We start from the raw sequence: 25,965 nt of genomic DNA on the forward strand, positions 1-25,965 counted from the left end.
GTAATGGTTAACTTTCCCTGTGTTTTCTATTTTCTGAGCATGCCCAGTCTTGCAAATCTGCGGTCTGTCGGCCGAATTGTGTACTGACAGGCGAACAATCGTCCGTTCTGGTGTCGGCATACAAATATTTTCATGTTTGCACGAAAGACTTTTGTCCGCGGATTGTGCGCAGACATCTGTCGGAGGCACCATACTAACACGCGTACAATCGGCAGATCCTTCGTCCACCGACGTTTGTATGCCGACGATCGGTACGTGTGTACGGGCCTTTACACAAATGTTTGTCTGTGATTCACAAGCCACACACAGCCAGTTGACTTGCATTTTCAGAAGCTGACTACATGGCACATGGCAGGTTTTCTTCAGTAACCCCCTGACCAAGGCAACCAGCTCACAATCCGCATTGAATGAATTTGGACTAACCACTTTTTTCTTTAGATAGTAACTCAGTTGTGTGAAAACCCAATGTGGAATGTGTCACCGTCATTGTGATAAATTCTGTTCATGCCACTTCTCTATTCTCTGCCAATCTGTTATCTCCTCTCTGCTAGTCCCCTGGCGCCCTCTCGCTGTCCCCTGCCAAGCCCCCCCTGGCACCTCCACGCTGCTCCCTGCCAAGCACCCCTGGCGCCTGCCCCCTGCCAAGCGCCATTGGCGCCTCCACGCTTCCCCGTTGCTAGGCGCCCCTGGCGCCTCCACGCTGCCCCCTGCCAAGCCCCCCTGGTGCCTCCTCGCTACCCCCTCCCAAGCCCCCCCCTGGTGCCTCCACGCTACCCCCTCCCAAGCCCCCCCCTGGTGCCTCCACGCTACCTCCTCCCAAGCCCCCCCCCTGGTGCCTCCACGCTACCCCCTCCCAAGCCCCCCCCCCCCTGGTGCCTCCATGCTGCCCCCTCCCAAGCCCCCCTGGCGCCTCCACGCTGTCCCCTGCCAAGCCCCCTGGCGCCTCCACCCTGTCAGCGTCCACACTGTCTTCTGCCAGCCCCATGTCCCCTCGTCTACCGTGTGACATCCGCTGTGTTTTTGTGTTGCAGTGAACTTTTGGGTGACAAAAGTGAGAGGAAGCGCCTAAAGTCTTCAGCCAGTCCGAAGTCATCAGGAGAGTCGTACCGGGAGAACATGAAGCGGCTGATCCTGGAGCGGTATAAAGAGCTGGAATAAGCCCCGCCCCCTGCACCATACATATATGTAATCATCCAATTGTGTCTGTTCTGTACAATCTGTGTCGCTGCTATCTGTTTTTTAATAAAGAATGTTAAAATGTTTCATGGATATATTTTTTTTTTACCCTTTTGTAACTGGTCTCAAAACCAGCCCTGGGGGGGGGCGCTGTGACGAGGTTTAGATGCCCCTTACTTAGTCTGTGTCAGCTCTTTCCTTTCCAGTCTGGTGGTCTCTGGCCCTGTCCCTTTCATTCATTGGATTTTTGTTTTTTTCAATCATTGAGGCTCAGCGTCGCATGTGGGCGTTACCTATGCAAATGCATCCAGCCCAGGAACGCCAAATCCCCCCAGACTGACAGTCACCCATCAAGGCATTAGATATTTGCATAACTCCTCCCAAGAGCCAGCCCACTGCTTGCATCAGGCCTAAGGGCACTTGAGAGGAGTACTGAGGCTAATATGGTAATTTGGCGCTGCTATTTACATGCCTAAATGGTGGTAAAAAATGTTGACCAGTGCTATAATAGAAACTATATTCCAAAGATCACGTAAGTGCTCCGAATAATAAATCCTCGTGATACAGAAGTGATAATATTGTGTCCCTAATCCAGTGTTCCAAATATCATGTATCCACACTGAGTCCTTATAACGGTGCTGCTATGAAAACATTTATTGGTGGTGGTGCGACAGGAGAGTTCCACAAAGTCATGCGGTGTTCCCGGGGGGGGGGGGGGTTACACGTGCCCCCCTCTTGTTGCTTCAATCACCAGAAATCTCTCCCCTCGGGCGTACCCAGAATTCACACCTCCACCTGGCTGTATGTGGAAGATATCCAGGACCAGCCCTAGGGTGTCTCTCCTTATCCTTAACTTCCACTGTCCCAGCAGTCTCAACCATGCATGGAAAAAACAAAAACAGGCTCCATAGTGTAATACCGCAAACCACAGTTTATTAAAGATTTTAAAGCAAATGTAAATGCAAAACTATTCAATCAGCATAAAAAAAAGAAAAATCAGGAAGTCCGGGAAGCGATGCGCTCCACAAACCCGAATATCAGAAGTAATGCAATGACACTAGCGTAGGAACGCGTTTCATCAGAGCGACGTCAGGCGCATCATCTTGAGGACGTCGGGAAGAAACCCGTAGGGCAGAGCTACAGCGTCATTGCATCACTTCCAGTATTTGGGTCCATGGAGTGCAACGCATCCCGGGCTTCATGATTTTTTTTTTTTTTTTTATGCTGATCGATTTTAAAGCAAATAAAATGAATAGTTTTGTGCTTACATTTGCTTTAAAATCGATCAGCATAAAAAAAAAAAAAAAAAAAAACACGAAGCCCGGGATGCGTTGCACTCCATGGACCCAAATACTGGAAGTGATGCAATGACGCTGTAGCTCTGCCCTATGGGTTTCTTCCCGACGTCCTCAGGATGATGCGCCTGACGTCGCTCTGATGAAACGCGTCCCTACGCCGCTAGTGTCATTGCATTACTTCTGATATTCGGGTTTGTGGAGTGCATCGCTTCCCGGACTTCCTGATTTTTTTTTTTTTTTTTTTTTAATGCTGATAGATTTTAAAGCAAATGTAAGAGCAAAACTATTCATTTTAATAGACTGTGGTTTACGGTATTACACTATGGAGCCTGTTTTTGTTCTTTGCATGCATGGTTTAGACTGCTTGGGGCAGTGGAAATCAGGATAAGGAGAGGTATCCTAGGGCTGGTCCTGGATATCCACACACAGCCAGGTGGAGCTGTGAGTGTTGGTTACCCCCTGTCAAGTTCCTCCACCCCAATCTCACTCATCCATGTCTATATGGACCTTGCTTTGTGCACTGGTCCAAATAATTTGGTGGAGGGGGGGGGGGGGGGGGCGGATTATGGTGTGGGGTTATTTTTCAGTGGTTGGGTTTGGCTCCTTATTTCCAGTGAAGGGAACTCTTAAGGTGTCAGCACACCAAGACAATTTCATGCTCCCAACTTTATGGGAACAGTTTGGGTATGCCCCCTTCCTATTCCAACTTGAATGCACACAACAAGGTCCATAAAGACATGGATAAGAGAGTTTGGGGTGGAGGAACTTGTCTGGCCTGCACAGAGTCCTGACCTCAACCCGATACAACACCTTTGGGATGCATTAGAGCAACGACTGCGAGCAAGGCCTTCTCTCCAACATTAGTGCCTGACCTCACAAATGCACTTCTGGAAGAATGGTCAAACATTCCCATAGACACACTCCTAAACCTTGTGGACAACCTTCCCAGAAGAGTTAAAGTTGTAAGGCTTCATGTACACGGGACGCTGGAAATGGCCGTTTAGGAGCAGTTGGGCGTTTTTTTCAGAAGCCCCTGAAAGCAGCTCCATGTCATCTTATCTGTCCATGTACACATGGTCGTTTACAGTCATTTGCAGGCAGTTGCGTTTAGGGATGTTTTTTAGAACGCAATTATTAGCGTTCAAACGTGTGTTTCCCGGCGTTTCAAACGCAAAAACTCCACCGAACGCGTCCGAGCGCGATGACCCGCGTTTAGCGTTTGCGTTTTTCCATTTTAAAGGGGAATCGTTTTTGTTGACCTCTAGGAACGGTTCTAAACGCGGGTACAAACGCGACCGAACGGACGTTTCAAACGTCCTAAAAATTCCAGCATTCAAAGGGACTTTTAACAACGTCCCGTGTACATGGAGCTTTATAGCTGCAAAGGGTGGGCCAACTCAATATTGAACCCTACAGACTAAGACTGGGATGCCATTAAAGTTCGTGTGTGTAAAGGCGTCCCAATACTTTTGGTAATGTGTGTGTGATAGATATATATATATATATATATATATATATATATATATAATGTGTGTGTGTGTGTCACACTATGAATCCTCCATCCATATAGATCACCTCTAATAAGCATGTACAGTCTATACAAGTTGTGATGCCTGGGTTTCTGTTGTTGGCTCCCCCCCCCCCCCCTGCTGGATAAGAGAAGGCACTGCACACACACACACACATTGAGTACACAGAAGATAATTATAATCAATAGATTGTTTATTACATCAATATACACAAATTATACATTTGGTTTTACAGAAGTTGTATAAAATAAAAATCAGAATAAAATGGAGTGTTTGATCCGGTGATTCCTCGGTTCTCTTAGGATTACACGTTGGTGTGATTTTAGGTGTAGATACAGGGGAGATGTCGGAGAATCGGCACCCCTTCTCTCTCACACCCAGCGCCTCTCCCCGGTGTGGCTGTTGAAGAGATATTCCCGTCCCGTCACTGCCGCCAGAGGAGGAAATACATTAGTAAGGTGACAGAAGACACTTTACCATCTCCATAAACATAGCAGCCAATACACCGCACCGCCTCCTCCATCTCTCTGCTCTTCTCTGCTGTGTTCACAAATGCCTGACACAGATCAGCCTCTCACCTTGGGACCTGATACAAAGTTACAATGTACAGCCTGGTCACTGGGGGAGGGGGAGACTGGGGAAATGCTTCCTCCTTCCTTCTACAACGTTACAATGTACAGTCTGATCACTGGGGGAGGGGAGACTGAGGAAATGCTTCCTTCTACAAAGTTACAATGTATGGTCTTATCACTGGGGCACTGGGGGGAGGGGCGATTGAGGAAATGCTTCCTCCTGCCTGCAGCAGACTGATGACATCATCTCAGCCTAGGCACAGTCACTGACTGGAATTTAAAGATAAGATATCAAAAAGAGCCGCACTAATGAAACAGTAATAATAAAAATAATTGATAATAAAAGATACTTTTACAATATTGAATGGTGCGATAATATAAAGTGGCCATACGGTTGTCTCTCTTTATGGAATAGCCGTGCAAAATAAAGTATAAAGGGCTAATGGAGCAATAATGAGAATAAAGTCCAAAAATAATGCAAAATAAATGTGCAAAAATATAATCTAATCCTCTTCAGAAATGTTCAAAAATGATCACATTGATAGTAAATGTCCATCACCATTGAAGAGTCCCGACCGCGACACCACCACCTAGATATAGAATGCAGGCTTACCACATTTGGAGGAACCTCTATTGAAAGCGAGAATAATAGAAAAACTAAACGTGCCTCGGAAGACGTCATGTGTGACAAAACACGTAGGGCGGAGCAATGTGCTGATGAATCCACAAAAAATGAATGAATAATAGGGGCAGCGGCTCTGCTGGTAGATATTACCACAGCGCAAATATAGATAAAATATCAAAAAGAGCCGCGCTAATGAAACCGTAATAATAAAAAACATTGATAATAAAAGATACTTTAAAAATGTTAATAAAATAGTGCGCTAATAATATAAAGAGGCCATACGGTTGTCTCTCTTTATAGAATAGCAGTGCAAAATAAAGTCCAAGTGCTAATGGAGCAATATTGAGAATAAAGTGCAAAAAACTGCAAAATAAATGTGCAAAAATATAATATAATCCGCTTCAGAAATGCTCAAAAATGACCACATTGATAGTAAAATGTCCACCACCATTAAAGAGTTCCAATGGTGACACCACCACCTAGATATAGAATGCAGGTGACCACATTTAGAGGACCCTCTATTGAAAGCGAGAATAATAGAACCACTAAACGCGCCTCGGACGACGTCATGTGTGACAAAACACGTAGGGCGGAACAATGTGCTGATGAATCCAAAAAAAAATGAATGAATGATAGGGGCAGCGGCTCTGCTGTGAGATATTACCACAGCGCAAATATAAATAAAATATCAAAAAGAGCTGCGCTAATGAAAATAATTGATAATAAAAGATACTTTAAAAATGTTAATAAAATAGTGCACTAATAATATAAAGTGGCCATACGGTTGTCTCTCTTTATAGAATAGCCGTGCAAAATAAAGTCCAAGTGCTAATGGAGGGATATTGAGAATAAAGTGCAAGAAACTGCAAAATAAATGTGCAAAAATATAATATAATCCTCTTCAGAAATGCTCAAAAATGACCACATTGATAGTAAATATCCATCACCATTAAAGAGTCCCAATGGTGACACCACCACCTAGATAAAGAATCCAGGTGACCACATTTAGAGGACCCTCTATGGAAAGAGAAATAGAGGCGTGTGGCCAAGCACGCTGGTCAGGGTATTCCCAAGACTCTCCTGCTAGGACAGGAGTATGGAGCAGACGAGTGCAGAATAAAAACATTTGCTTCGTTTCATTTCAATTCGTTATTTACATAAATTTGTCTTTATAATTTCATCTAATTCAATCAATTCGTTTTCAGAATTAATTTCATTTTTTCAAACTCAAATCGACCGAATTCGGAAAATTCGAAATCTATTCCAAATTGCTAAATCTTAATTTAAAATCTAAATTTATCTAAATAAATTCTAAATCTATTCTAAATTCTCTTCGAAATTCGAGTTTAGAAAAATAGTTATATTCTTTCTATTCTATTCTTTGCTATTGTTTTTTCTATTCTTTTCTAATCTAATTAGAATTCATTCTTTTCTAAATTCAAATTTCACAAGATGGTTATATTATTGTATTCTGTCTATTCTATTGTTTTTTTCTATGCTATTCTTTTCTATCATTTCATTTTCAATTCTATTCTTTGCTATTCAATTCGAAAATTTGAATTCTGGAAGATGGGTATATTCTTTCTTGTTTATTTTATTCTATTGTTTTTCGACTCTTTTCTATTCTATTGAAATGTATTCTATTCAAAATTTACGTTTCGGAAGAAGGTTATATTATTTCCATTTTATTCTATTCTATTGTTTTTTTTCTATTCTATTCTTTTTTTCTTTTTCAATTCAAATTTATTCTGTTTGAAATTTGAATTTAAGAAGAGCGTTATTTTTTTTTTTTTATTCTATTCTTTTTTTTTATTCTATTCTATTCCTTTATTTTCTATTCTATTTTGTTCTTGTACTCCTATTCTTTTTTACTCTATTTTCTATTCTATTCCTTTTATTATTTTTTTTTCTATCCCTTTATTTTCTATTTTCTATTCAATTTATCCCTTTTTTTTTCTATAAAATTTTTTCCATTCTTTTATTTTTTGTTCTGTTCTGTTTTGGCTCTATTCACACCTGGGCTTTTTTGAGTGTTTTTCAGCTTCAAAAACGCTAAAAAAAAAATAACATTCCAAAACCCTCAACAAGTAAAACCCCATTCATTTAAATGGCCCCTGTTCACATCTGAGCGTTTTGCAAAACGCCTGTAGCTGAAAAAAGTACATGAGCTTCTTTTGGGGCTGATTACCAGCGTTTTTGATAAATGTCAATGCCTGCCTCCAAAAACGCCTGAAAATCACGGTAAAACCGCGGTTTAAAAATTGCGGTGAAAACCGCGGGAAAACGCTACGCTCAAGTGTGAATGCAGTACTGTAATATTTTAATTTGTTTCAAAAACTATCCAAATTTCATCTGAAATTTTCGTTTCATTATTTCGGATTTGTTTAAATTTGTTACTATTTACTTTACTATTGCTCTACTATTCAATTCATTACTTTACATCCGAATACCCGAGTAACTGAAAATTTGTCCGATTTTTGATTCGTAACTAAACAAACTGCATGTCTACATCTCAGTCGTATCCAATTGGAAACCTCAGAAAGACATAAAAGGGGAAACTCCACATAGTTATAGAACCCTTTTAGTTGCTTTATTAACCACTTTACCACCGGAGGATTTTGCTGTCTTACGTCTGGGCCACTTTTTGCGATTCGGCACTGTGCGACTTTAACTGACAATTGCGCGGTCGTGCAACGCCATACCCAAACAAAATTTACGTCCTTTTTTCCCACAAACAGAGCTTTCTTTTGGTGGTATTTGATCACCTGTGCAATTTTTACTTTTTGCGCTATAAACAAAAAAAGAGCGTAAAGTTTGAAAAAATAACAATATTTTTCACATTTTTTTATATGAAATTCCCCCCAAAAAAATGTAAAAATCAAATTTTTTTGAAATTTTTGGCCAATTTGTTTTCTGCTACCTATGTTTGGTAAAAAAAATCACAATAAGCGTATTTTGATTGTTTTGCGCAAAAGTTATTGCGTTTACTAACTAAGGGAAAGATTTCTGTCATTTTTGGTGGTTTTTTTTTTAACGAGTAATGGCGGCGATCAGCGATTTTTATTTTTGCGGGACTGCGACATTGCAACGGACAGATCGGACCCTTGACTAACATTTTTGACACATTTGGGGGTACCAGTGACATTACTGCAGTAATCAGTGCTATATAAACTGATAAAAAGGACACTGGCAGGGAAGGGGTTAATTTTATTGGAGAGGGAGGGGTTAATGTATGCCTGGTGCTTACTGACGTGTGTGGGGGGAGGTGACTGAGTGACACAGGGACAGATCGCATGTTCAGCTATGCTGAACCCTGCAATCTGTCACTGCCTGTCACTTGTGTGCAAGCAGGCGGATCTCCACACTAGATCCCCGACGATCGGGGAACAGCAGCGGCGATCGCCGCTGCTCCTCCCCTGGCCCGACTCCAGCTGTGACTGAATACAGCGGGAGCGAGCCTCCGGCGGCACTAGAGCGCCGCCGAGAAAGGGGAGTGTCTAGGTCTACGTCGCCAGACGATAACGAACCACTTTGCCGCAGTAGAGCTCTAGTGAGCAGACGGCAAGTGGTTAAAAAATATAAGATTGCACTTACATCAACAAACACCATGTATCACTTTTTGCTTACAGCAAGAAGCGTCCCGCACTTCTGGGAAAACGCAATTACATCAGCACGTTGCTCCGCCCTATGCGTTTTGTCACACGTGACGTCGTCCGGAGCATGTTTCAAATAGAGGGTCCTCTAAATTTGGTAAGCCTGCATTCTATATCTAGGTGGTGGTGTCACCATTGGAACTCTTTAATGGTGATGGACATTTACTATCAATGTGGTCATTTTAAAACATTTCTGAAGAGGATTAAATTATATTTTTGCACATTTATTTTGCAATTTTTTGTACTTTATTTTCAATATTGCTCCATTAGCACTTGGACTTTATTTTGCACGGCTATTCCATAAAGAGAGACAGCCGTATGGCCACTTTATATTATTTATCGCACCATTTAATTAACATTTTTAAAGTATCTTTTATTATCGATTAGTTTCATTATCACTGTTTAATTAGCGTGGCTCTTTTTGATATGTTATGTGTATTTGCGCTGTGGGTAATATCTCCCAGCAGAGCCGCTGCCCCTATCATTCATTCATTGTTTGTGGATTCATCAGCACATTGCTCCGCCCTGTTTCATCACACTTGACGTCATCCGTGGCATGTTTAGTGGTTCTATTAATCTCTCTTTCAATAGAGGGTCCTCTAAATTTGGTAAGCCTGCATTCTATATCTAGGTGGTGGTGTCGCGGTTGGGACTCTTTAATGATGATTGACCGTTACTATCAATGGGGTCATTTCTGAAGAGGATTATATTATATTTTTGCACATTTATTTTGCAATTTTTTTGCACTTTATTTTTAATATTGCTCCATTAGCACTTGGACTTTATATTGCATGGCTATTCCATAAAGAGAGACAACCGTATGGTGACTCTATATTATTATCGCACTATTTTATCAACATTTTTAAAGTGTCTTTTATTATCAATTATTTTTATTATCACTGTTTCATTAATTCGACTCTTTTTGATAATATGTGTATTTGCTCTGTGGTAATATCTCACAGCAGATCGGCTACCCTTATCATTCATTCATTTTTTGGGGATTACATTTTTTGTGGATTCATCAGCATATTGCTCCGTCCTACGCGTTTCGTCACACATGACGTCGTCCGGGGCACGTTTAGTGGTTCTATTAATCTCTATTTCAATAGAGGGTCCTCTTAATTTGGTAAGCCTGCATTCTATATCTAGGTGGTGGTGTCACTGTTGGGACTCTTTCATTTCTTTTTTTTGGCTTTTATTTTTAAGCGCAGTTTTACTGTCCTGATTATTTATGGAATATAAAGATGGCTGATTATTGATAATCTGAATATTGATCAGAAATGATATAGTTTCTGTAAACTAATGTCAGTGGTTGCCCCAGGTTACAGCATACTGCAGGTCATTGCTGTGCCAGATGCTGGTGGACATGGATCGAATGATCTGATATAGGCAGGTGATCATCTGGGCCAGAGGAATGTTAGAGAACTCAAGCAGCTGGTGGTCGCAGGCTGCGCTGTGGGCGGAGCAAACACTTACTTGGATCCTGAGCCCTGCCGTCAAACTGCTGCAAGAAAAGAAAAGAAGGCAAGTCACAGCATCAATATTACAGAGTATATAATGTGTTATGAGAATGTCAGATACAAGACAACTGCCATGTGTGCTTTAATTCTGCAGAATTTCCCTGCGGTTACAAAGCATGTTGTTATTATTATTTGTAGATTATTAGAAATGTTTGAGATCATGTAGAACTCATGAAACTGCATATAAATAAAAAAAAAATGTTCTCAGGTTATTTTCTCTTCAGATCGAATGTTATTTATTAAAAAAAATTAAGTGTGCATGGAGAAAATACCGCAGTAAGACCACTAGAGGGAACAGATTAGTATTGGAGATAAGTATGTTCCTCACCTCCATCTAGTGGCCATAATGCACTGTTCACGTTTTTGTTTTGTTTTTTTTGTAATGAACAACATTTGACTTGCAGAGAATTTAGCCTGAGAGAATTCGATTTTCATCCATTCACACAAATTGAATTTAGATACAGTTCTACCAGACTAACAATGCAATTTTTTTAAATAATTTAATTTATTCAATATTTATTTAATATAAAGAGACCAGGTCATCTCTGATAACCTCTATGGTCTAAGTAATTTTTTTAGCGAATAGTGGAAATACTTATAAACAAAAAGTGCCAAAAAAGGCCTGATTGGCAAGTGGTTATCTATAGCACGCTAAGTAAATGGAGGTCAGGTGACTTACACATAAACATTGCTTGTCTACTCGTATCCTTGGAACAATTACCTGCTGCTTATCCCTGTGTTATAGATGAGCTTATTGAATTATTTATTCAAAATAAACTATATGAATAGGGAAAGTATCTCAATATGGCCACTAGATGGAGCTAAGGAGCATACTTATTTTCATAACACTCAGTGACATCTAGTGGCCATAATGCGGTATCTCCACCCATTCACACATTTTTTTTTCTGTATAATATATAACACAGGTGTCAAACACAAGGCCCATGGGCCGAATCCGGCCTGGCAGGCCATTTCATGTGGCCCTCACACCTGTCCTGCATCTACAGAACCCCCCTCATCTCTGTCCCAACCATGTTTTAGTAGTCGGCAGCAGAGAGGAGGTCAGAACTGCTCCTAAAGATGCTGCGCCCCTCTGTGGCAGTCTCTAATCCCAGCCTCCCCTGATTTCAGCATTCAACAGACTCTGGTAGCTAACTCCAGCCTTACTCTGGTCCTCCTCCAGACCCTACATTCTCTGCTTCACTGCTCTGCCCCTAACTTCTTCCTGGCAGCAGCACATGGTAAGGGGGGGTGCACTGTGATGTAAGTGAGTGTGGGGGACCCATGATTTCGAGATGGTGGGAGGAGCTCTTGACATTTGATTTTAGGGGGGGGGGATGGAGTGCTCTGGACATCTAGTCTTACAGATGCAACCAGCCCTTTGAGGGCAACCATAATGCTGATGTGGCCCTCAATGAAATCGAGTTTGACACCCCTGATATATAACATTCAATCTGCAACATATATGGCCTGAGAACATTCAATTTTGCCCAGTCACGCAGAACGAACATCCATGCAGTTTCAATATGTATAGATATGGTTTACTGGCATAGAAATGAACTGTTTTAGAATATTGCTTCCAGTTCCATTGCAATTGAGGATTGGTGTCCCCCCCCAACTGGCACCCACAAACCTGAGATCCCCCAGCTGGAAGGATATTCAGTAAGGAGACTTGATTTTTACTTTATGGCCATAGCACATATAACACGAATGTTTTCTATACCGATGATCATCATTTCATCCTGGTGGCCCTGTTATCGGGGCGGTATTGGATGATCACATACCAGGCTTAGCGGGCTGACTGGAGCGACATCCTTCTTCTCCTTGGATGGGGGAGGCGGCTGTTGGTTCTGGTTGACGGGCGGCTCAGAGTTCTGCAATGACCTGTAAGGAGAAAAACTGTCTGGTAACACCAGGTTATCACCTGTACAGCTGGACATAGAGGTGCAGAGACAAATAATTCTTTGAGTTACTTTATCTGGATCTGTATAACCATTCTAGGTTAGTGATTCATAGATATGAAGGCAGAGGCAGGGTCATGACAAGGGGTGAGCAGCAGGGACAGGAGCCCTGGCCGTAGTGGTTTACTGTAGGGATGGGGGCGCCTTCCTTCTGTTACAAGGCTGACAGGAGTACTGCTAGCGACAGTGATTTTGCCAAGCCAGCGACTGCTGGGCATAGGATGTCCTAAGCTTGCACATCATGAATGGGGGAGGGGGGGGCGCAATTTGGCATCTTTGCCCTGGGCACTGGATGACCTTGTCCTGGCACTGGGCAGAGGATCAGTGTATTTGCCACGCAGTGCCTGGACAAGGTCATCTAGAGCCCAGGGTGAACATCCCAAACTATGCCCCCCCCTTCAAGATGTATGAGCATGTCCCAATCCCCTCCCCAACCAAAATAAAAATCAAACACCAATCTGCATGCCTATCCCCTAAGCATAAATTCCATCTCCTCCCAGTACAAATCCACCCCTCTGCTGAAACCCCCCCTCCCAACACAAATCTTTGCCTCCTCCCAGCTCAAATCTTCTCCCCCTCCCCCCCCCCCAAATACCCTAAGCACAAAAAAACACCCCTCCTAGCCAGTGCTGTATTTTGGCCTAGGCCAACAAGGCCCAGGCCTAGGGCAGCACTTTGCACGGGGGCAGCAAAAAAGCCACCCCTCTCCTCCTGAGACTATTGGCCACTGATTGCTAGAGCCGCCTCTCTCACCCTCTCTCTCTCTCATCCCCCCCCCTCTCTCTCTCTCATCCCCCCCTCTCTCTCTCTCTCTCTCTCTCATCCCCCCCTCTCTCTCTCTCGCTCACCCCCTCTCTCTCACCCCCCCTCTCTCTCTCTCATGCCCTCTCTCTCTCTTATCCCTCTCTCTCTCACCCCCCCCCCTCTCTCTCTCTCTCATCCCCCCTTCTCTCTCTCTCATCCCCCTCTCTCTCTCTCTCACCCCCCCCTCTCTCTCACCCCCCCCCCCCTCTCTCTCATCCCCCCCTCTCTCTCATCCCCCCTCTCTTTCTTTCTCTCTCACCCCCCCCCCTCTCTCTCTCTCTCTCATCCCCCTCTCTCTCTCCTTTAATTTTGGAGGGAGTCACATCCCTTTTTAAAATGGAGTGAGGCAAATTTACTTTGGAGGGGGGCGCCCAATTTTAGTCTTGCCTAGGGCAGCACAAAACCAAAATACACCACTGCTCCTAGCACAAATCCTCTACCCCTCAAATTTCCCCCACCCCCAGCACAAACTCCCCCCAATCCCCCCTCCTAGCACACATACCCCCCCCCCTTCCAAATACCACCCAATCATCCTTACTAGAACAAATCACCCCCCCCCCCCCCAAAAAAAAATAAAATAAATTCTCCTACTAAATCAAATCCACTTTACAATTGCATCTCTCCTAGCAAAAACTTCTAAATCCCCCCTCCTAGTACAAATCCTCTTCCAGCATCCACCCTGCCAACACAAATCCCCCCAAATCACCACTTCTAGCACAAATCTCCCCAATCTCCTGGTGCCCCCCCCCCCCCCACACTTCACATACAACCACAATGCCTAGGGCAGCTGCTTTTCCTGCCCCCCCCCCCCCCCACCTTGTCCCTGCCAGGCAACTGACATTGGATGAGGTAGGTCAGCATTGGCAGCCCAATAATTCTCTCCTGACAGGTTTACGTAAAACTGAACCCCTAATGCTAATTAAGGGTGTCCTAGGAAATCTAATTTGAATAGGAAAGGGTTCTGTGTGAGAAATTGTGGTAACTTGGCCATTAGCCGATGGCTGTATTCTTCATAGAGGGGGGGGGCAGCTGCCTTCAGAAGTGTCTCTCAGAACTCCTGCAGACTTTGGGGAAAGTTAGAGCATGTTGCTCTATAGAGAGACATTGGATGGCAGCAGCTTTGTCATATAAGAGCCATCGCTTATTTTGGGGATGCTGGTGCTTTATTTTGGCTTCTAGAAATGGATTGCATTGCAATTCACCTGTCAAACCTGTCCCTTTCATGTGGCCCTCACTAGGGATAGACCGATATGATTTTTTCAGGGCCGATACCGATATTTTGGTCACAATGTATCGGTATCAGCCGATATCGGCCGATATTTTGTACATTTAAAGTTTTGAAAAATAAAGACAGTTATTGACACAAATCTGGTACTGAACATGTTAATTTTTCTTTAATGCTTAATGGCTGGCTGGCGCCCTGTGGTGGGTGGGTGGGTGGTTGGCTTGCTGGCACCCTGTGGTGGGTGGGTGGCTGGCTGGCACCCTATGGTGGGTGGGTGGGTGGGTGGCTGGCACCCTATGATGGGTGGGTGGGTGGCTGGCACAGGGGCTGTGGGTGGCTGGCTGGTACAGTGCCTGTGACTGGCTGTTACAGGACCTGTGGGTGGGTGGCTGGCTGGTACAGGGCCTGTGGGTGGCTGGCTGGAACAGTGCCTGTGACTGGCTGGTACAGTGCCTGTGGCTGGCTGGCTGGTACAGGGCCTGTGGGTGGCTGGCTCGCTGGTACAGTGCCTGTGGCTGGCTGGTACAGGGCCTGTGGGTGGCTGGCTCGCTGGTACAGCGCCTGTGGCTGGCTGGTACAGGGCTTGTGGCTGGCTGGCTGGTACAGGGCCTGTGGATGTGGGTGGGTGGCTGGCACCGGGCTGCTGTGGGTGGGTGTATGGCTGTGATACACTCCCGCGAGACTAGTCCCGACTCCAGACGAGGCTGTCCAAGGTGAGGGAGGCGGCCTAAGAAGGGAGAATGACGTCACAAAAATATTGTAAATATCGGCCAGTTCCGGGGCCGATACTGATACTGTGTATCTGGGAAAGTGCATATCGGCCCCCGATATATCGGCCTTGCCGATAATCAGTCTATCCCTAGTCCTCACTCCTCTCCTGCAGCTGCGGCACCCTCCTAGTCTCCACCCCCCACCTTGTCTCAGCAGTAATGTCCTCCTCCACCAGATCCTGCTCTTCATTGTGAGGCTGCAGATTTATTGTTTCTTTGTTGTATCTGACAATAGAAATACAATAAAACGGGTTGTGGACAACTTAAGGCCAAACCAGCGGTGGGGACTCTTTCTACCTTTGCATTAAATCTCCATTTAAGGCCATTTATGCCCAAAAAAACATGAACTTAAACCTGCCGCCATTGCAATATTTTTATGTAAAACAAAAAAAATTGGTACTTTTATACTGACACTGAAACATTGCAAAATGTGATCTACTGGAAATTAAGTGGGATCATTTGGTTTCGGTTTGTGTCTTTGTGCACCAACTACTGAAACTCTGTAACACCTACAAGGGGAGTCACTTACCGGTCCTGCAGGAGGGGCTCTGTGGCATCTTTCGGACCTTGGGCACATAACGGGTATCTGGAAGAAGAAATGGCGTCATTAATCTCCAGGGTGTTTGTCATGTAGAGTTGCACTATGGAGTGAGCCAACCATGACCCGTCAGAACAAACTGCGGGCTGGATCTTGATACAGTCTTATTTATCAAAATGTGAGAAGAACTCATAGTGTTGCCCAAAGAAATCAAATCTTCTGCTCACCCACTAGGACAGGATATCATGTGTGCATGGGAAAACTCAATCCTCCAATTCAGGTTCGTAGGATATTTTTACATTCTATTGGAGGGCTGTCCTGCTCTCTCTGCCCCGCACAACCAATACCCCGAGCGAGCTTTTAAACTGCTTACATCCGCCATTTTCAACCAGGGTTCTATGAAAATCGGAGGTTCTACCTAATGCTGTTAGGAGTTCCTACTTAACCTCCCATTGGATGGTACACAGTCCTGGAGATAACACCACTTTGTAGAGCCAGCGGCATGATACCCGTGATTGTTTTAGCTGCTGTATGGGAATCATTTGTCAATTGAATCATTCTGACCACCAACATGAAGGGGAGCATTCTTCCCACTGACCTCAACTATAGGGTCATTCTTCCCACTGACCACCAATGTAAGGAGCATTCTTCCCACTGACCTCCAATGTAAGGAGCATTCTTCCCACTGACCACCAATGTAAGGAACATTCTTCCCACTGACCATCAATGTAAGGGGCATTCTTCCCACTGACCACCAATGTAAGGAGCATTCTTCCTACTGACCACCAATGTATGGGGCATTCTTCCCACTGACCACCAATGTAAGGTGCATTCTTCCCACTGACCACCAATGTAAGGAGCATTCTTCCCACTGACCACCAATGTATGGGGCATTCTTCCCACTGACCACCAATGTAAGGAGCATTCTTTCCACTGACCACCAATGTAAGGAGCATTCTTCCCACTGACCACCAATGTATGGGGCATTCTTCCCACTGACCACCAATGTAAGTAGCATTCTTCCTACTGACCAGCAATGTAAGGAGCATTCTTCCCACTGACCACCAATATAAGGGACATTCTTCCTACTGATCACCAATGTAAGGGACATTCTTCCCACTGACCACCAATGTAAGGAGCATTCTTCCCACCGACCACCAATGTAAGGGACATTCTTCCCACTGACTACCAATGTAAGGGGCATTCTTCCCACTGACCACCAATGTAAGGTGCATTCTTCCCACTGACTACCAATGTAAGGGGCATTCTTCCCACTGACCACCAATGTAAGGTGCATTCTTCCCACCGACCACCAATGTAAGGGACATTCTTCCCACTGACCACCAATGTAAGGAGCATTCTTCCCACTGACCACCAATGTAAGGTGCATTCTTCCCACTGACCACCAATGTAAGGCACGTCAAAAAAAAACAATGTATGATGTATGGCCAGGCTTTGAGAGTTCCATCCCCCTTCTCAGATCTGTATAATGAATCCTGTCTCAGGCTGGCCTGACTGGTTCCTGATTTCTACATTTATTTGTCCACCCGGTGTGTGCTGTGACAGAGGACGCACCTTTTACATAGAGCCCAGGTCAGCAGACCAATGGCAGCCAGGAGCAGAGCTCCAGTGATGGTCATCACCACTATGAACCAGGTGTCGGGCTGCCAGTACGCCAGCGTCTGATTCACAATCGTCGTTTGCTTCTGTGGAGTCTGCAAACAGAAAATATTACAGAGGTTTTAATTGACTGACAGAGAATTTTCCAACCAGTTTATTTCAACTGGCTCTGTACTGCCTGGTGTGGCAATAAAGCGGATTGCAGAATGTTTGGGGTTCACAAGGGGTGATTTGAACATCAGAGGCTTTGTATTAAATAACTCTCTATGAATTCTACTTTCTATTATAATGATCAGGTTTGAGCATTCGCCATCTGCTGGTTGTTACTCAGCATTGCTGTTCAGGTCTGAGTAGTGCACACCTGCCCTATTCAAAAAGCTTAAATAGATTGCTGGACATTCAACATGTCAGTCTGTCTCCTGATGCCCTGGATATGGTTCTGTCTGATATCTGACTGCTCATAGTTTTGAGTATTCCTGAAAACTGTTTGGACTGTGTTTCGACTCAGAGACCGATGCTTAGGATAAGCACAGCCAGGCAATCTCTCTATAAATATCTGGATCCTGAAATGCAGATTGATTGGCATCTTATAGACATAAAGTACATTAGACATGTGCAATTAGTTTCGGTCCAAATACAAATTTGGATACATTTTTGCTTATTCGGATGTATCCGAAACTCCGAATGAAATAGTAACAAATTTTGCTGAAACTCGTTAAAATTCGTTTAATTTTCTAATTTTCAGAGTGATTCGAATTCAGATCGGTGAAAAAATGATCGCCCGATCCGAATTCTGTGTGAAGAATAGCTGTTTTTTTAAGCAGCTGGCCGCCACATCCTTAACAACAGATGGCTCATCAGCTGTCAGCGGGCTTCTCCACTGACAGCTGAAATGTGAACAAAACATTGTGGGCAATACAAAAATGTTAAAACGCCAAAATTTAAAAAACAAAATGGCGCGGAAACCCCACTTAAAGTGAAACACAAAAACAAAAAATGAAAAATTCCTTTAAATATAGTGCCTGGAGGGTCCTCTTATTCTGGCTGTAAAGTGGCGCATCTGTACTGTGTATAGAACCTGCTGCAGCAAAACGGACATTTTGCAAGAAAAAAAACAAGTCAAATTACATTTAAATTGCGGTTGCAATTGTCGGCAATAAAGGAAAAAGTGGCTCTTTGGCTCTGGTATGGATTCTAAGAGAAACCGCACTCTAAAATTAAAAACAAAGTTGTTGCGTACCCCCAAAATCATGGGCTGAGCACCCCCCTCCCCTCCTGAACCATACCAGGTCACATGCCCTCAACATGGAGGGGGGTGGGTGCAACTTATCCCCATTTTTGATGGGGACAAGGGCCTCTTCCCGACAACCCTGGGCTGTGGTTGTTGGGGTCTGCAGGGTGTTTATTGTAATCTAGAAGCCCCCTTTAAAAAGGGGGACCCCAGATCCCGACCCCCCCATATGAAAAAATATGGGGTACATTGTACCCCTACATATTCACCAAAAAAAATTGCAAAAATAAATAGAAACAGTACACAGGTTTTTGATAAGTCCTTTATTTAAAAAATAAAAAAAAATAAAAATTATAAATAAACAACCAATGTCCCATCGTCATGCACAATGCCGCCGCCGCCACCGTTGGAGCCGAAAAAAAAAAAACCACTCCGCCCGGAATGAAGGCCAACCACCTACTGCAGGCTCCGCCATTTGACAGTTCCTTTATAGGCAAGGGGCAGAGCCACCTCTCAACATTGCCTGGTGGCCCTGCTCCTTTGTGACGTCACTCACCCAGCGGCGCCATTACCTATTTAAGAACTGTCAAACGGCAGAGGAGGCATTCGATGGTCAGCTGTCCTCGTGGGCGGAGCTTTTTTTTTTTTTTTTCAGGTTCAGTGGGCATCATGATTGACAATGGATCTACATCGGGGGGACATCGTTTTTTTATTTTCTTGATAAAGGAAGTGTCAAAAACCCGTGTACTGTTTTTATTTATTTTTGACATAAATACATACCCTATACTCATTTATATAGGGGGCTGGGATCTGGGGGGTCCCCTTATTAAAGAGGGCTTCCTGGTTATGATAAGCCCCCTACCTGCAGACTCTCACAGCCAAAGCCCAGGGTGGTTGAGAAGAGGCCCTTGTACCCATCAACGTGAGGACAAGGGGCTTTTGGTTGCCCCAAAGCAATCACCCCCCTGCCATGTTGAGGGCATGTGGTCTGGTATGGTTCAGGAGGGGGGGGGGGCTCTCGCTCATTTCCTCCCCCCTTTCCTGGCCTGCCAGGCTGGGTGCTCGAATAAGGGTCTGGTATGAATTTTGGAGGGGACCCCACATCTTTTTTTTTTTAATTTTGGTGGGAGGTTCTCCTAAAAAGCCATACCAGACCCCACACATTTTTTTTTTCTTTCTTTATTTTTTTTAAATAGCCAGGTGCTGGAAAATTCAACCGTAAGTCAATTTAGATGTGATTTTACTTTTTTTTTTTTTTTAGAAATGTAATTTTTGCTGCAGCATGTTCTATACATTACATGCTACAGATGCGCCACTTTACAGGCAGACTAAGGAGACCCCCCAGGCACTTTATTTAAAGGAATTTCATTTTTAATAATTCACTTCAAGTGGGGTTCCCACGTCTTTTTTTTTTTTTTTAATTTTGGCTTGGGGTTCCCCATAAAATCCATACCAGACCCAAAGGGCCCACACACTGTTTTTTTAACATTTTTGTATTGCCGGCAATGTTTTGTTTACATTTTGTCTGTCAGTGGGGAAGCCCGCTGACAGCTGATGACTCATCGGTTGTTAAGGATGCGGTGGCTGGCTTCCCGGCCCACTGCTTAACAAGCAGCTATTCTTCATACAGAATTCAAATTGGTCAATCATTTTTAAATCAATCCAAATTTGAATCATTCCGAAAATTTGGAATTCGTTAGAAAATTAATAAAAGAAATTTAACGAAAACTAAACGAATGCTGAAAAGAAATTAGTAACATAACTAATCTATCGAAAACCTAAACAAATTTTTCTGTCCTGCACATGTCTACAGTACATCTCTCCAGCATCTGTCTTGCCTGTTAGTCGGCTGTGTCACCCCTGGGAACACAGTGGCTCCAGAGAACCCCATGGCATTATGGGTACCAGATGGCAACCGTTGCACGTAGAATTACTGCAGGGTGGCTGCTCTGGGCAGAATCACGTACTTGTACGTGAATCTGCACTTCCGGGTTTTAGCACTGATCACTGTATTAGTGTCAATGGTCCCCAAAAAGTGTCAGTTAGGTGTCCACATGTCCGCCGCAATGTCGCATTCACGCTATAAGTCCCTAATCGCTGCCATTACTAGTAAAAAATAAAATCAATAAAAACTCCAAAAATATATCCCATAGATTGTAGACGCTTTAACTTTTTGCGCAAACCAATCAATATACGCTTATTGGGATTTTTTTTATGTAGCAGAATACATATTGACCTAAATTGATGAAGAAATTTGATTTTTTTACATTTTTCTATTGGATATGTTTTATAGCAGAAAGTAAAAAATATTATTTTTTTTCATAGTCTATTTTTGTAGAACGCAAAAAATAAAAAAACTGCAGAGGTGATCAAATACCACCAAAAGAAATCTCTATTTGCGTGAAAAAAAAGTCATACATTTTATTTGGGTACATAGTCGCATTGTTAGTTAAAATAATGCAGTGTCGTATAGCAAAAAATGGCCTGGTCATGATAGTAGGGGGGGGGGGGGGGTTGAGACCTTTTCGACCTTCCACAGCTGAAGTGCTTAAATTTGATTTGATAATTTTTTTCTTTTTTTATAAATGTCAGTTTTGCTGCAGCAGGTTCTATAAACAGTACAGATGTGCCACTTTACAGGCACACTAAGGGTACCCCCTCAGGCACTATATTTAAAGGAATTTTTCATTTTTATTGTTTTACTTTAAGTGGGGGTTACCACCAAAAGAAATCTCTGTTTGCGTGACAAAAAAGACATACATTTTATTTGGGTACATAGTCGCATGACTGCGCTATTGCTAATTAAAATAACGCAGTGCCGTATCACAAAAATGTCCTGGTCATGAAGGGGGGTAAACCTTCCAGAGCTGAAGTGGTTAAATGTGATTTGACTCATTTTTTTCTTTATAAATATCAGTTTTGCTGCAGCAGGTTCTATACACAGTACAGATGCGCCACTTTACAGGCAAACTAAGGCACTAAATTTAAAGGAATTTTTCATTTTTATTGTTTTACTTTAAGTGGGGTTATTACCACCAAAAGAAAGCTCTATTTGTGGGAAAACATAGGACATACATTTTATTTTGGTACAGCATTGCACGACCATGCAATTGTCATTTAAAATTAACACAGTGCCCTATCGCAAAAAAATGGCCTGTCATGATGGGGGGTAAACCATCCGGAGCTGAAGTTGTTAAATGGGATTTGACACATTTTTTATAAATGTCAGTTTTGCTGCAGCAGGTTCTATACACAGTACAGATGCACCATTTTACAGTCAAACTAAGGGGACCCCCCAGGCACTATATTTAAAGGAATTTTTCATTTTGATTGTTTTATTTAAGTGGGGTTACCACCAAATGAAAGCTCTATTTGTGGAAAAAAAAAGGACATACATTTTGTTTTGGTACAGCATTGGACGACCACTCAATTGTCAGTCAAAGTAAACGCAGTGCCGTATAGCAAAAAATGGCCTGGTCATGATGGGGGGGGGGGGGGGTAGAGCTGAAGTGGTTTAATGTAATTTGTCACATTCTTTTTTCTTTATAAAAGTCAGTTTTGCTGCAGCAGGTTCTATACACAGTACAGATCCACCACTTGAAGGGGGGTAAATCTTCCGAGGGTCTAGTGGTTAATGAATGATACAACAATTGTCATAAAAGTGTCTGTAATATCGGTTATAGACAACCGTGTAAAATTTCCATAAATTATCAGATAATAGTCACAATTTATTAAAATATCTTCTGATCATTTCTTGAAACTAAAATTGTACTCACGGGTGTGGTGGTCGTGGTGGTGGGCTGCGTGGTGGTCCAAGGGATAACGGTGATGAACACAGTGGCGGTTGTGCTGTATTGCGGGGCGGCTGTACTGTCTGTCACCAGGATGAGGAGCTCATAATTTACGGGGTCGTATACACCCCCATCGGTGTTAAAGGAGAATGGGTTGTGCATGACGCTACTGCCAACCATCCGAAAGCGGCTATTAGTATTTCCTGTGGGAAGAGAGGAGCCATACACAAGAGGTTTTGTGGCTTGGTAAAGAGAACTAGTTATTTACAAATGTAGCACTATTCCCTGGGGAGCTACTTGAAGCGGGTTCCCCTGCATTACCCATAGCAACGACATGCAAATCCTTAGTAATTTAGGTTCTTGGCTCAGTCAGAAAACAGTCTAGGGAATTTTTTTTTTTTTGTTTATTGTAGAACTTGGGATGGGAGAAGGGATGAGTGGGATACTCCCACCTATATAAACTATGCACGACTTGAGGACTTCTAGCTATGTTGAATGCGGCAAGGCCACTGCTTTACCTTGCCACAGTAGTGAAGATAAGCAAACTATCCAGTGAATCACTCTTCAGGGCCCCGCTTGGTACCCCCTTTGCCCTTACTCTTCATGGTCACTTTTGGCAACCCCTTTTTCTCTTACTAACCGTGTGAGCTGACCGTCTATCCTCTGACTTCCCTGGAGTGGTCCCCTTTCCTAGGCGGACCCCTTGGCAAGCCCCCTGGTACTCCTGGACACTGTTTTTCCCAGAGGACTCTGCCCACAACTCCACCGTCAACTTTCCAGGACCCTATAGGCTCAGCTCCACTAGGCCGACTGCCAGTGACCACCTTCCTCAGGCGGCAGGAGGAGAGACAGCCATCACCCTCCTCCTGGGACTCTGCTTCCCCCCCCCCCCAAAGACGCCCTGTCACATGTGCCCTTGGTTTTTATGGTCAATCCCAGGATGCACTGCAGTGGTGCCTTCCCACTGGGACAGCCACAAAAGCCCGTTTGTCACTGGTCAGGTTTCCTCCACTGTCCAACAGGCTCCCCCAATTGGATGCAGTGGGGACACTCCCTTAGACCAAAAGACTCACACCTGGACACATGTAACAGGCATAACTAACAGATCAGGCTCCCCTGATAAGCAGAATGGAGCAACAATGCTTTTAACCAAGCACCTATCTAGGAGGGTGCTACACAAACATGGTGTGCTGAGGCATCGCTTGCCCATTGAGCATACACTTTACAAATCAGCTTCCCTCAGATACTGACTGGCTCACTACTAGATGGATTTGCATGGTGTGCAATAGCTAGTATGTTGACGGGAAACCAAAAAGATACATTTATAAAAAAGTTCACACTGGGGCGACGCTACTTCGCCGGGCGACCTCACAGGTCGCGGCGCGCTGCTCGCACCGCGACCTCGGAGCGGCCGGCACGGACTTCATAACATTGAAGTCAAAAAGGTCGCTCCGGGTCGCCCCAAAGAAGCTCCGAACCCTTTTTCTAAGTCTTGTGTCGCTCCTATTAGAACGGGTCCATAGCTTCTGTATGGCAGACGACCTACGGCGACCTGTCAGGCGACCAGGTCGCCTGACAGGTCGCTACAGTATGAACGGGGGCTTACTGCTAATGCCCCCCCCTCCCGCCCCAAAAAAAACCCAAGATGTAGAAAATTTTACATATAATTTCCATATTTGCATTTTGCCTGCAGTTTTTCCATTTGCTCATACAAGGCTCTGTTGCATCCTCCAAACTGCAGCATAAAGGATTACTCTGCTTGCTCCCAAAAATGAGTAAATAGTCCCCCTCTCTGTCCCCGACTCTTGCTACTGAACTGATAGGGGCCCAGGCCTGGTACAGGAGGGCCAGCTCTACCCCTCCATCGGTGACCCTGCTTCCACCAGCTCTGCTAATTTCAGATAAGAGCTCTGGCTACACATAGCCCCCTCCCCCTATTTTCTCTAGTGATGGCCTCATCTGGAGGGTATGGTTTTTGATGGGCTATAATATCACAGGGTGGTGGACAAATAGGGTTGCCACCTTTTCGTTAATCAATGAATAACACTGACCATGGAGAGGCTGCTCACCCAAAATGAATAGAAGCAAGGCATACCAGAGGATACCTCTGGTATCCCATGCTTCTTGCCACCTTTTCGTTAAGCCAAACCCGAACACTTTAGCGGCACAGGGCAATTTTTTTTTTTTGCAGTAAACATTATGGGATTATAAAAGACCTGGGACACCTTTGGGTGCCCCAAGGAGAGTAGTAATGCGGCGCTCATATTCAATCGCAGTGAACAGTGGGTGTGGCCAAATTGCTTTTGCTGACATCATTGCCCTGCCCTTCAGTGATGCGGAACCTGCCCCAGACAGCCACCCACAGCTCCTGGACAGCAACAGATTTGTGTGCGACTATCTGGGTTACTTGGGGAGCCGCAGCTCTGTCTGAATAATGTGTCCGGGTCTCAGACAGACTTAAACCCAGACACATGATTCAAAACCCGGACTGTCCAGGTGAATCCTGGACAGGTGGCAACCCTATGGGCAAATAAAATAAATAAAACTTGTAAAGGCCCAGATGCAGCTTCCTATCCCAGATGTTTGATATCTGAACAGATCCAATGGTGCTGATCACTTTATGTCAGCCAGATCTGGGGTGCTTCTTACCCCTGCAGATAGTCTGCCTATGTATGGACTCATTTGGTGGTATGTACAAACGACATCAAATATAATAGCAAAAAGGAAGATAACTCACCGCCCACAATGGTGTATTGCAGTACAGAGGTATCATCTATATCACTGCAGGTCAGTGATTGAACTGGGGATGCCGTTGAGAGGGTGGAGTAGATTGTCGTTTCATAATATGGAGGTGTACAGATGGGGGGATTGTCATTGTAGTCCTGGGAAGACAATACAGAGAGATAAAAGTGGATTGGAAATCTCTCCGCAGATGCACACACAAGCCTGGTGGAGGAAGTCTATCTCATCAAAATTCTACATCTGAAATCGTGTACATCCTCCAACTGCTGCAGCCTGGCAGTGCATAGCGGAGTCACACAGAAATGATAGACCGGTGTTATAATTTGACCACAAAGATGCATCTTTTACCCCATTCAATTCTCCACATTTCTGTAGCTGTTTGCTCCGGAGCTGGTAGGAGCCAGGTCCTTAACCGCTTGCTGACTGCCCCATAGAAAATTTACTGCTACAGGGCGGCTGTTCTGCGCAGAATCACACATACACTATCCCACAAAAGTAAGTACACCCCTCACATTTTTGTAAATATTTTATTCTATCTTTTCATGTGACAACACTGAAGAAATGAGACTTTGCTACAATGTAAAGTAGTGAGTGTACAGCTTGTATAACAGTGTAAATTTGCTGTCCCCTCAAAATAACTCAACACACAGCCATTAATGTCTAAACCACTGGCAACAAAAGTGAGTACACCCCTAAGTGAAAATTTCCAAATTGGGCCCAATTAGCCATTTTCCCTCCCCGGTGTCATGTGACTCGTTAGTGTTATACGGTTTCAGGTGTGAATGGAGAGCAGGTGTGTTAAATTTAGTGTTATCGCTCTCACTCTCTCATACGGGTCACTGGAAGTTCAACATGGCACTTTATGGCAAAGAACTCTCTGAGGATCTAAAAAAAAAAAAAGAATTGTTGC

General features: G+C 44.0%; 2 protein-coding genes across 3 annotated transcripts in view; one reads left to right on the forward strand and one right to left on the reverse strand.

Annotated features, from left to right (window-relative positions):
* LOC309561327 (uncharacterized protein) overlaps positions 1 to 1,263 on the forward strand; it is an 83,388-nt gene extending 82,125 nt beyond the window's left edge. The window contains exon 20 of the mRNA XM_082265190.1: positions 1,032 to 1,263. Within this exon, the coding sequence (XP_082121316.1) occupies positions 1,032 to 1,158 (127 nt within the window). The 3' untranslated portion in view covers positions 1,159 to 1,263. The remainder of the gene's footprint in view (positions 1 to 1,031) is intronic.
* Positions 1,264 to 4,337: 3,074 nt separating this feature from the next.
* The window catches only part of CDHR4 (cadherin related family member 4), a 67,428-nt gene continuing 45,800 nt past the window's right edge, over positions 4,338 to 25,965 (reverse strand). The window contains exons 14-20 of one of the 2 annotated variants that reach the window (XM_082266593.1): positions 25,051 to 25,195; positions 22,299 to 22,516; positions 17,247 to 17,386; positions 15,663 to 15,719; positions 12,158 to 12,257; positions 10,330 to 10,357; positions 4,338 to 4,430 (exon numbers count right to left, since the gene is read on the reverse strand). In XM_082266593.1, the coding sequence (XP_082122719.1) occupies positions 4,375 to 4,430; positions 10,330 to 10,357; positions 12,158 to 12,257; positions 15,663 to 15,719; positions 17,247 to 17,386; positions 22,299 to 22,516; positions 25,051 to 25,195 (744 nt within the window). In that variant the 3' untranslated portion in view covers positions 4,338 to 4,374. The remainder of the gene's footprint in view (positions 4,431 to 10,329; positions 10,358 to 12,157; positions 12,258 to 15,662; positions 15,720 to 17,246; positions 17,387 to 22,298; positions 22,517 to 25,050; positions 25,196 to 25,965) is intronic. The other variant, XR_014225630.1, reaches the window with a different exon arrangement.

Source organism: Pelophylax lessonae (assembly GCF_965119305.1).
Source record: "Pelophylax lessonae genome assembly, chromosome: 8".
Taxonomy (NCBI): Eukaryota; Metazoa; Chordata; class Amphibia; order Anura; family Ranidae; genus Pelophylax; species Pelophylax lessonae.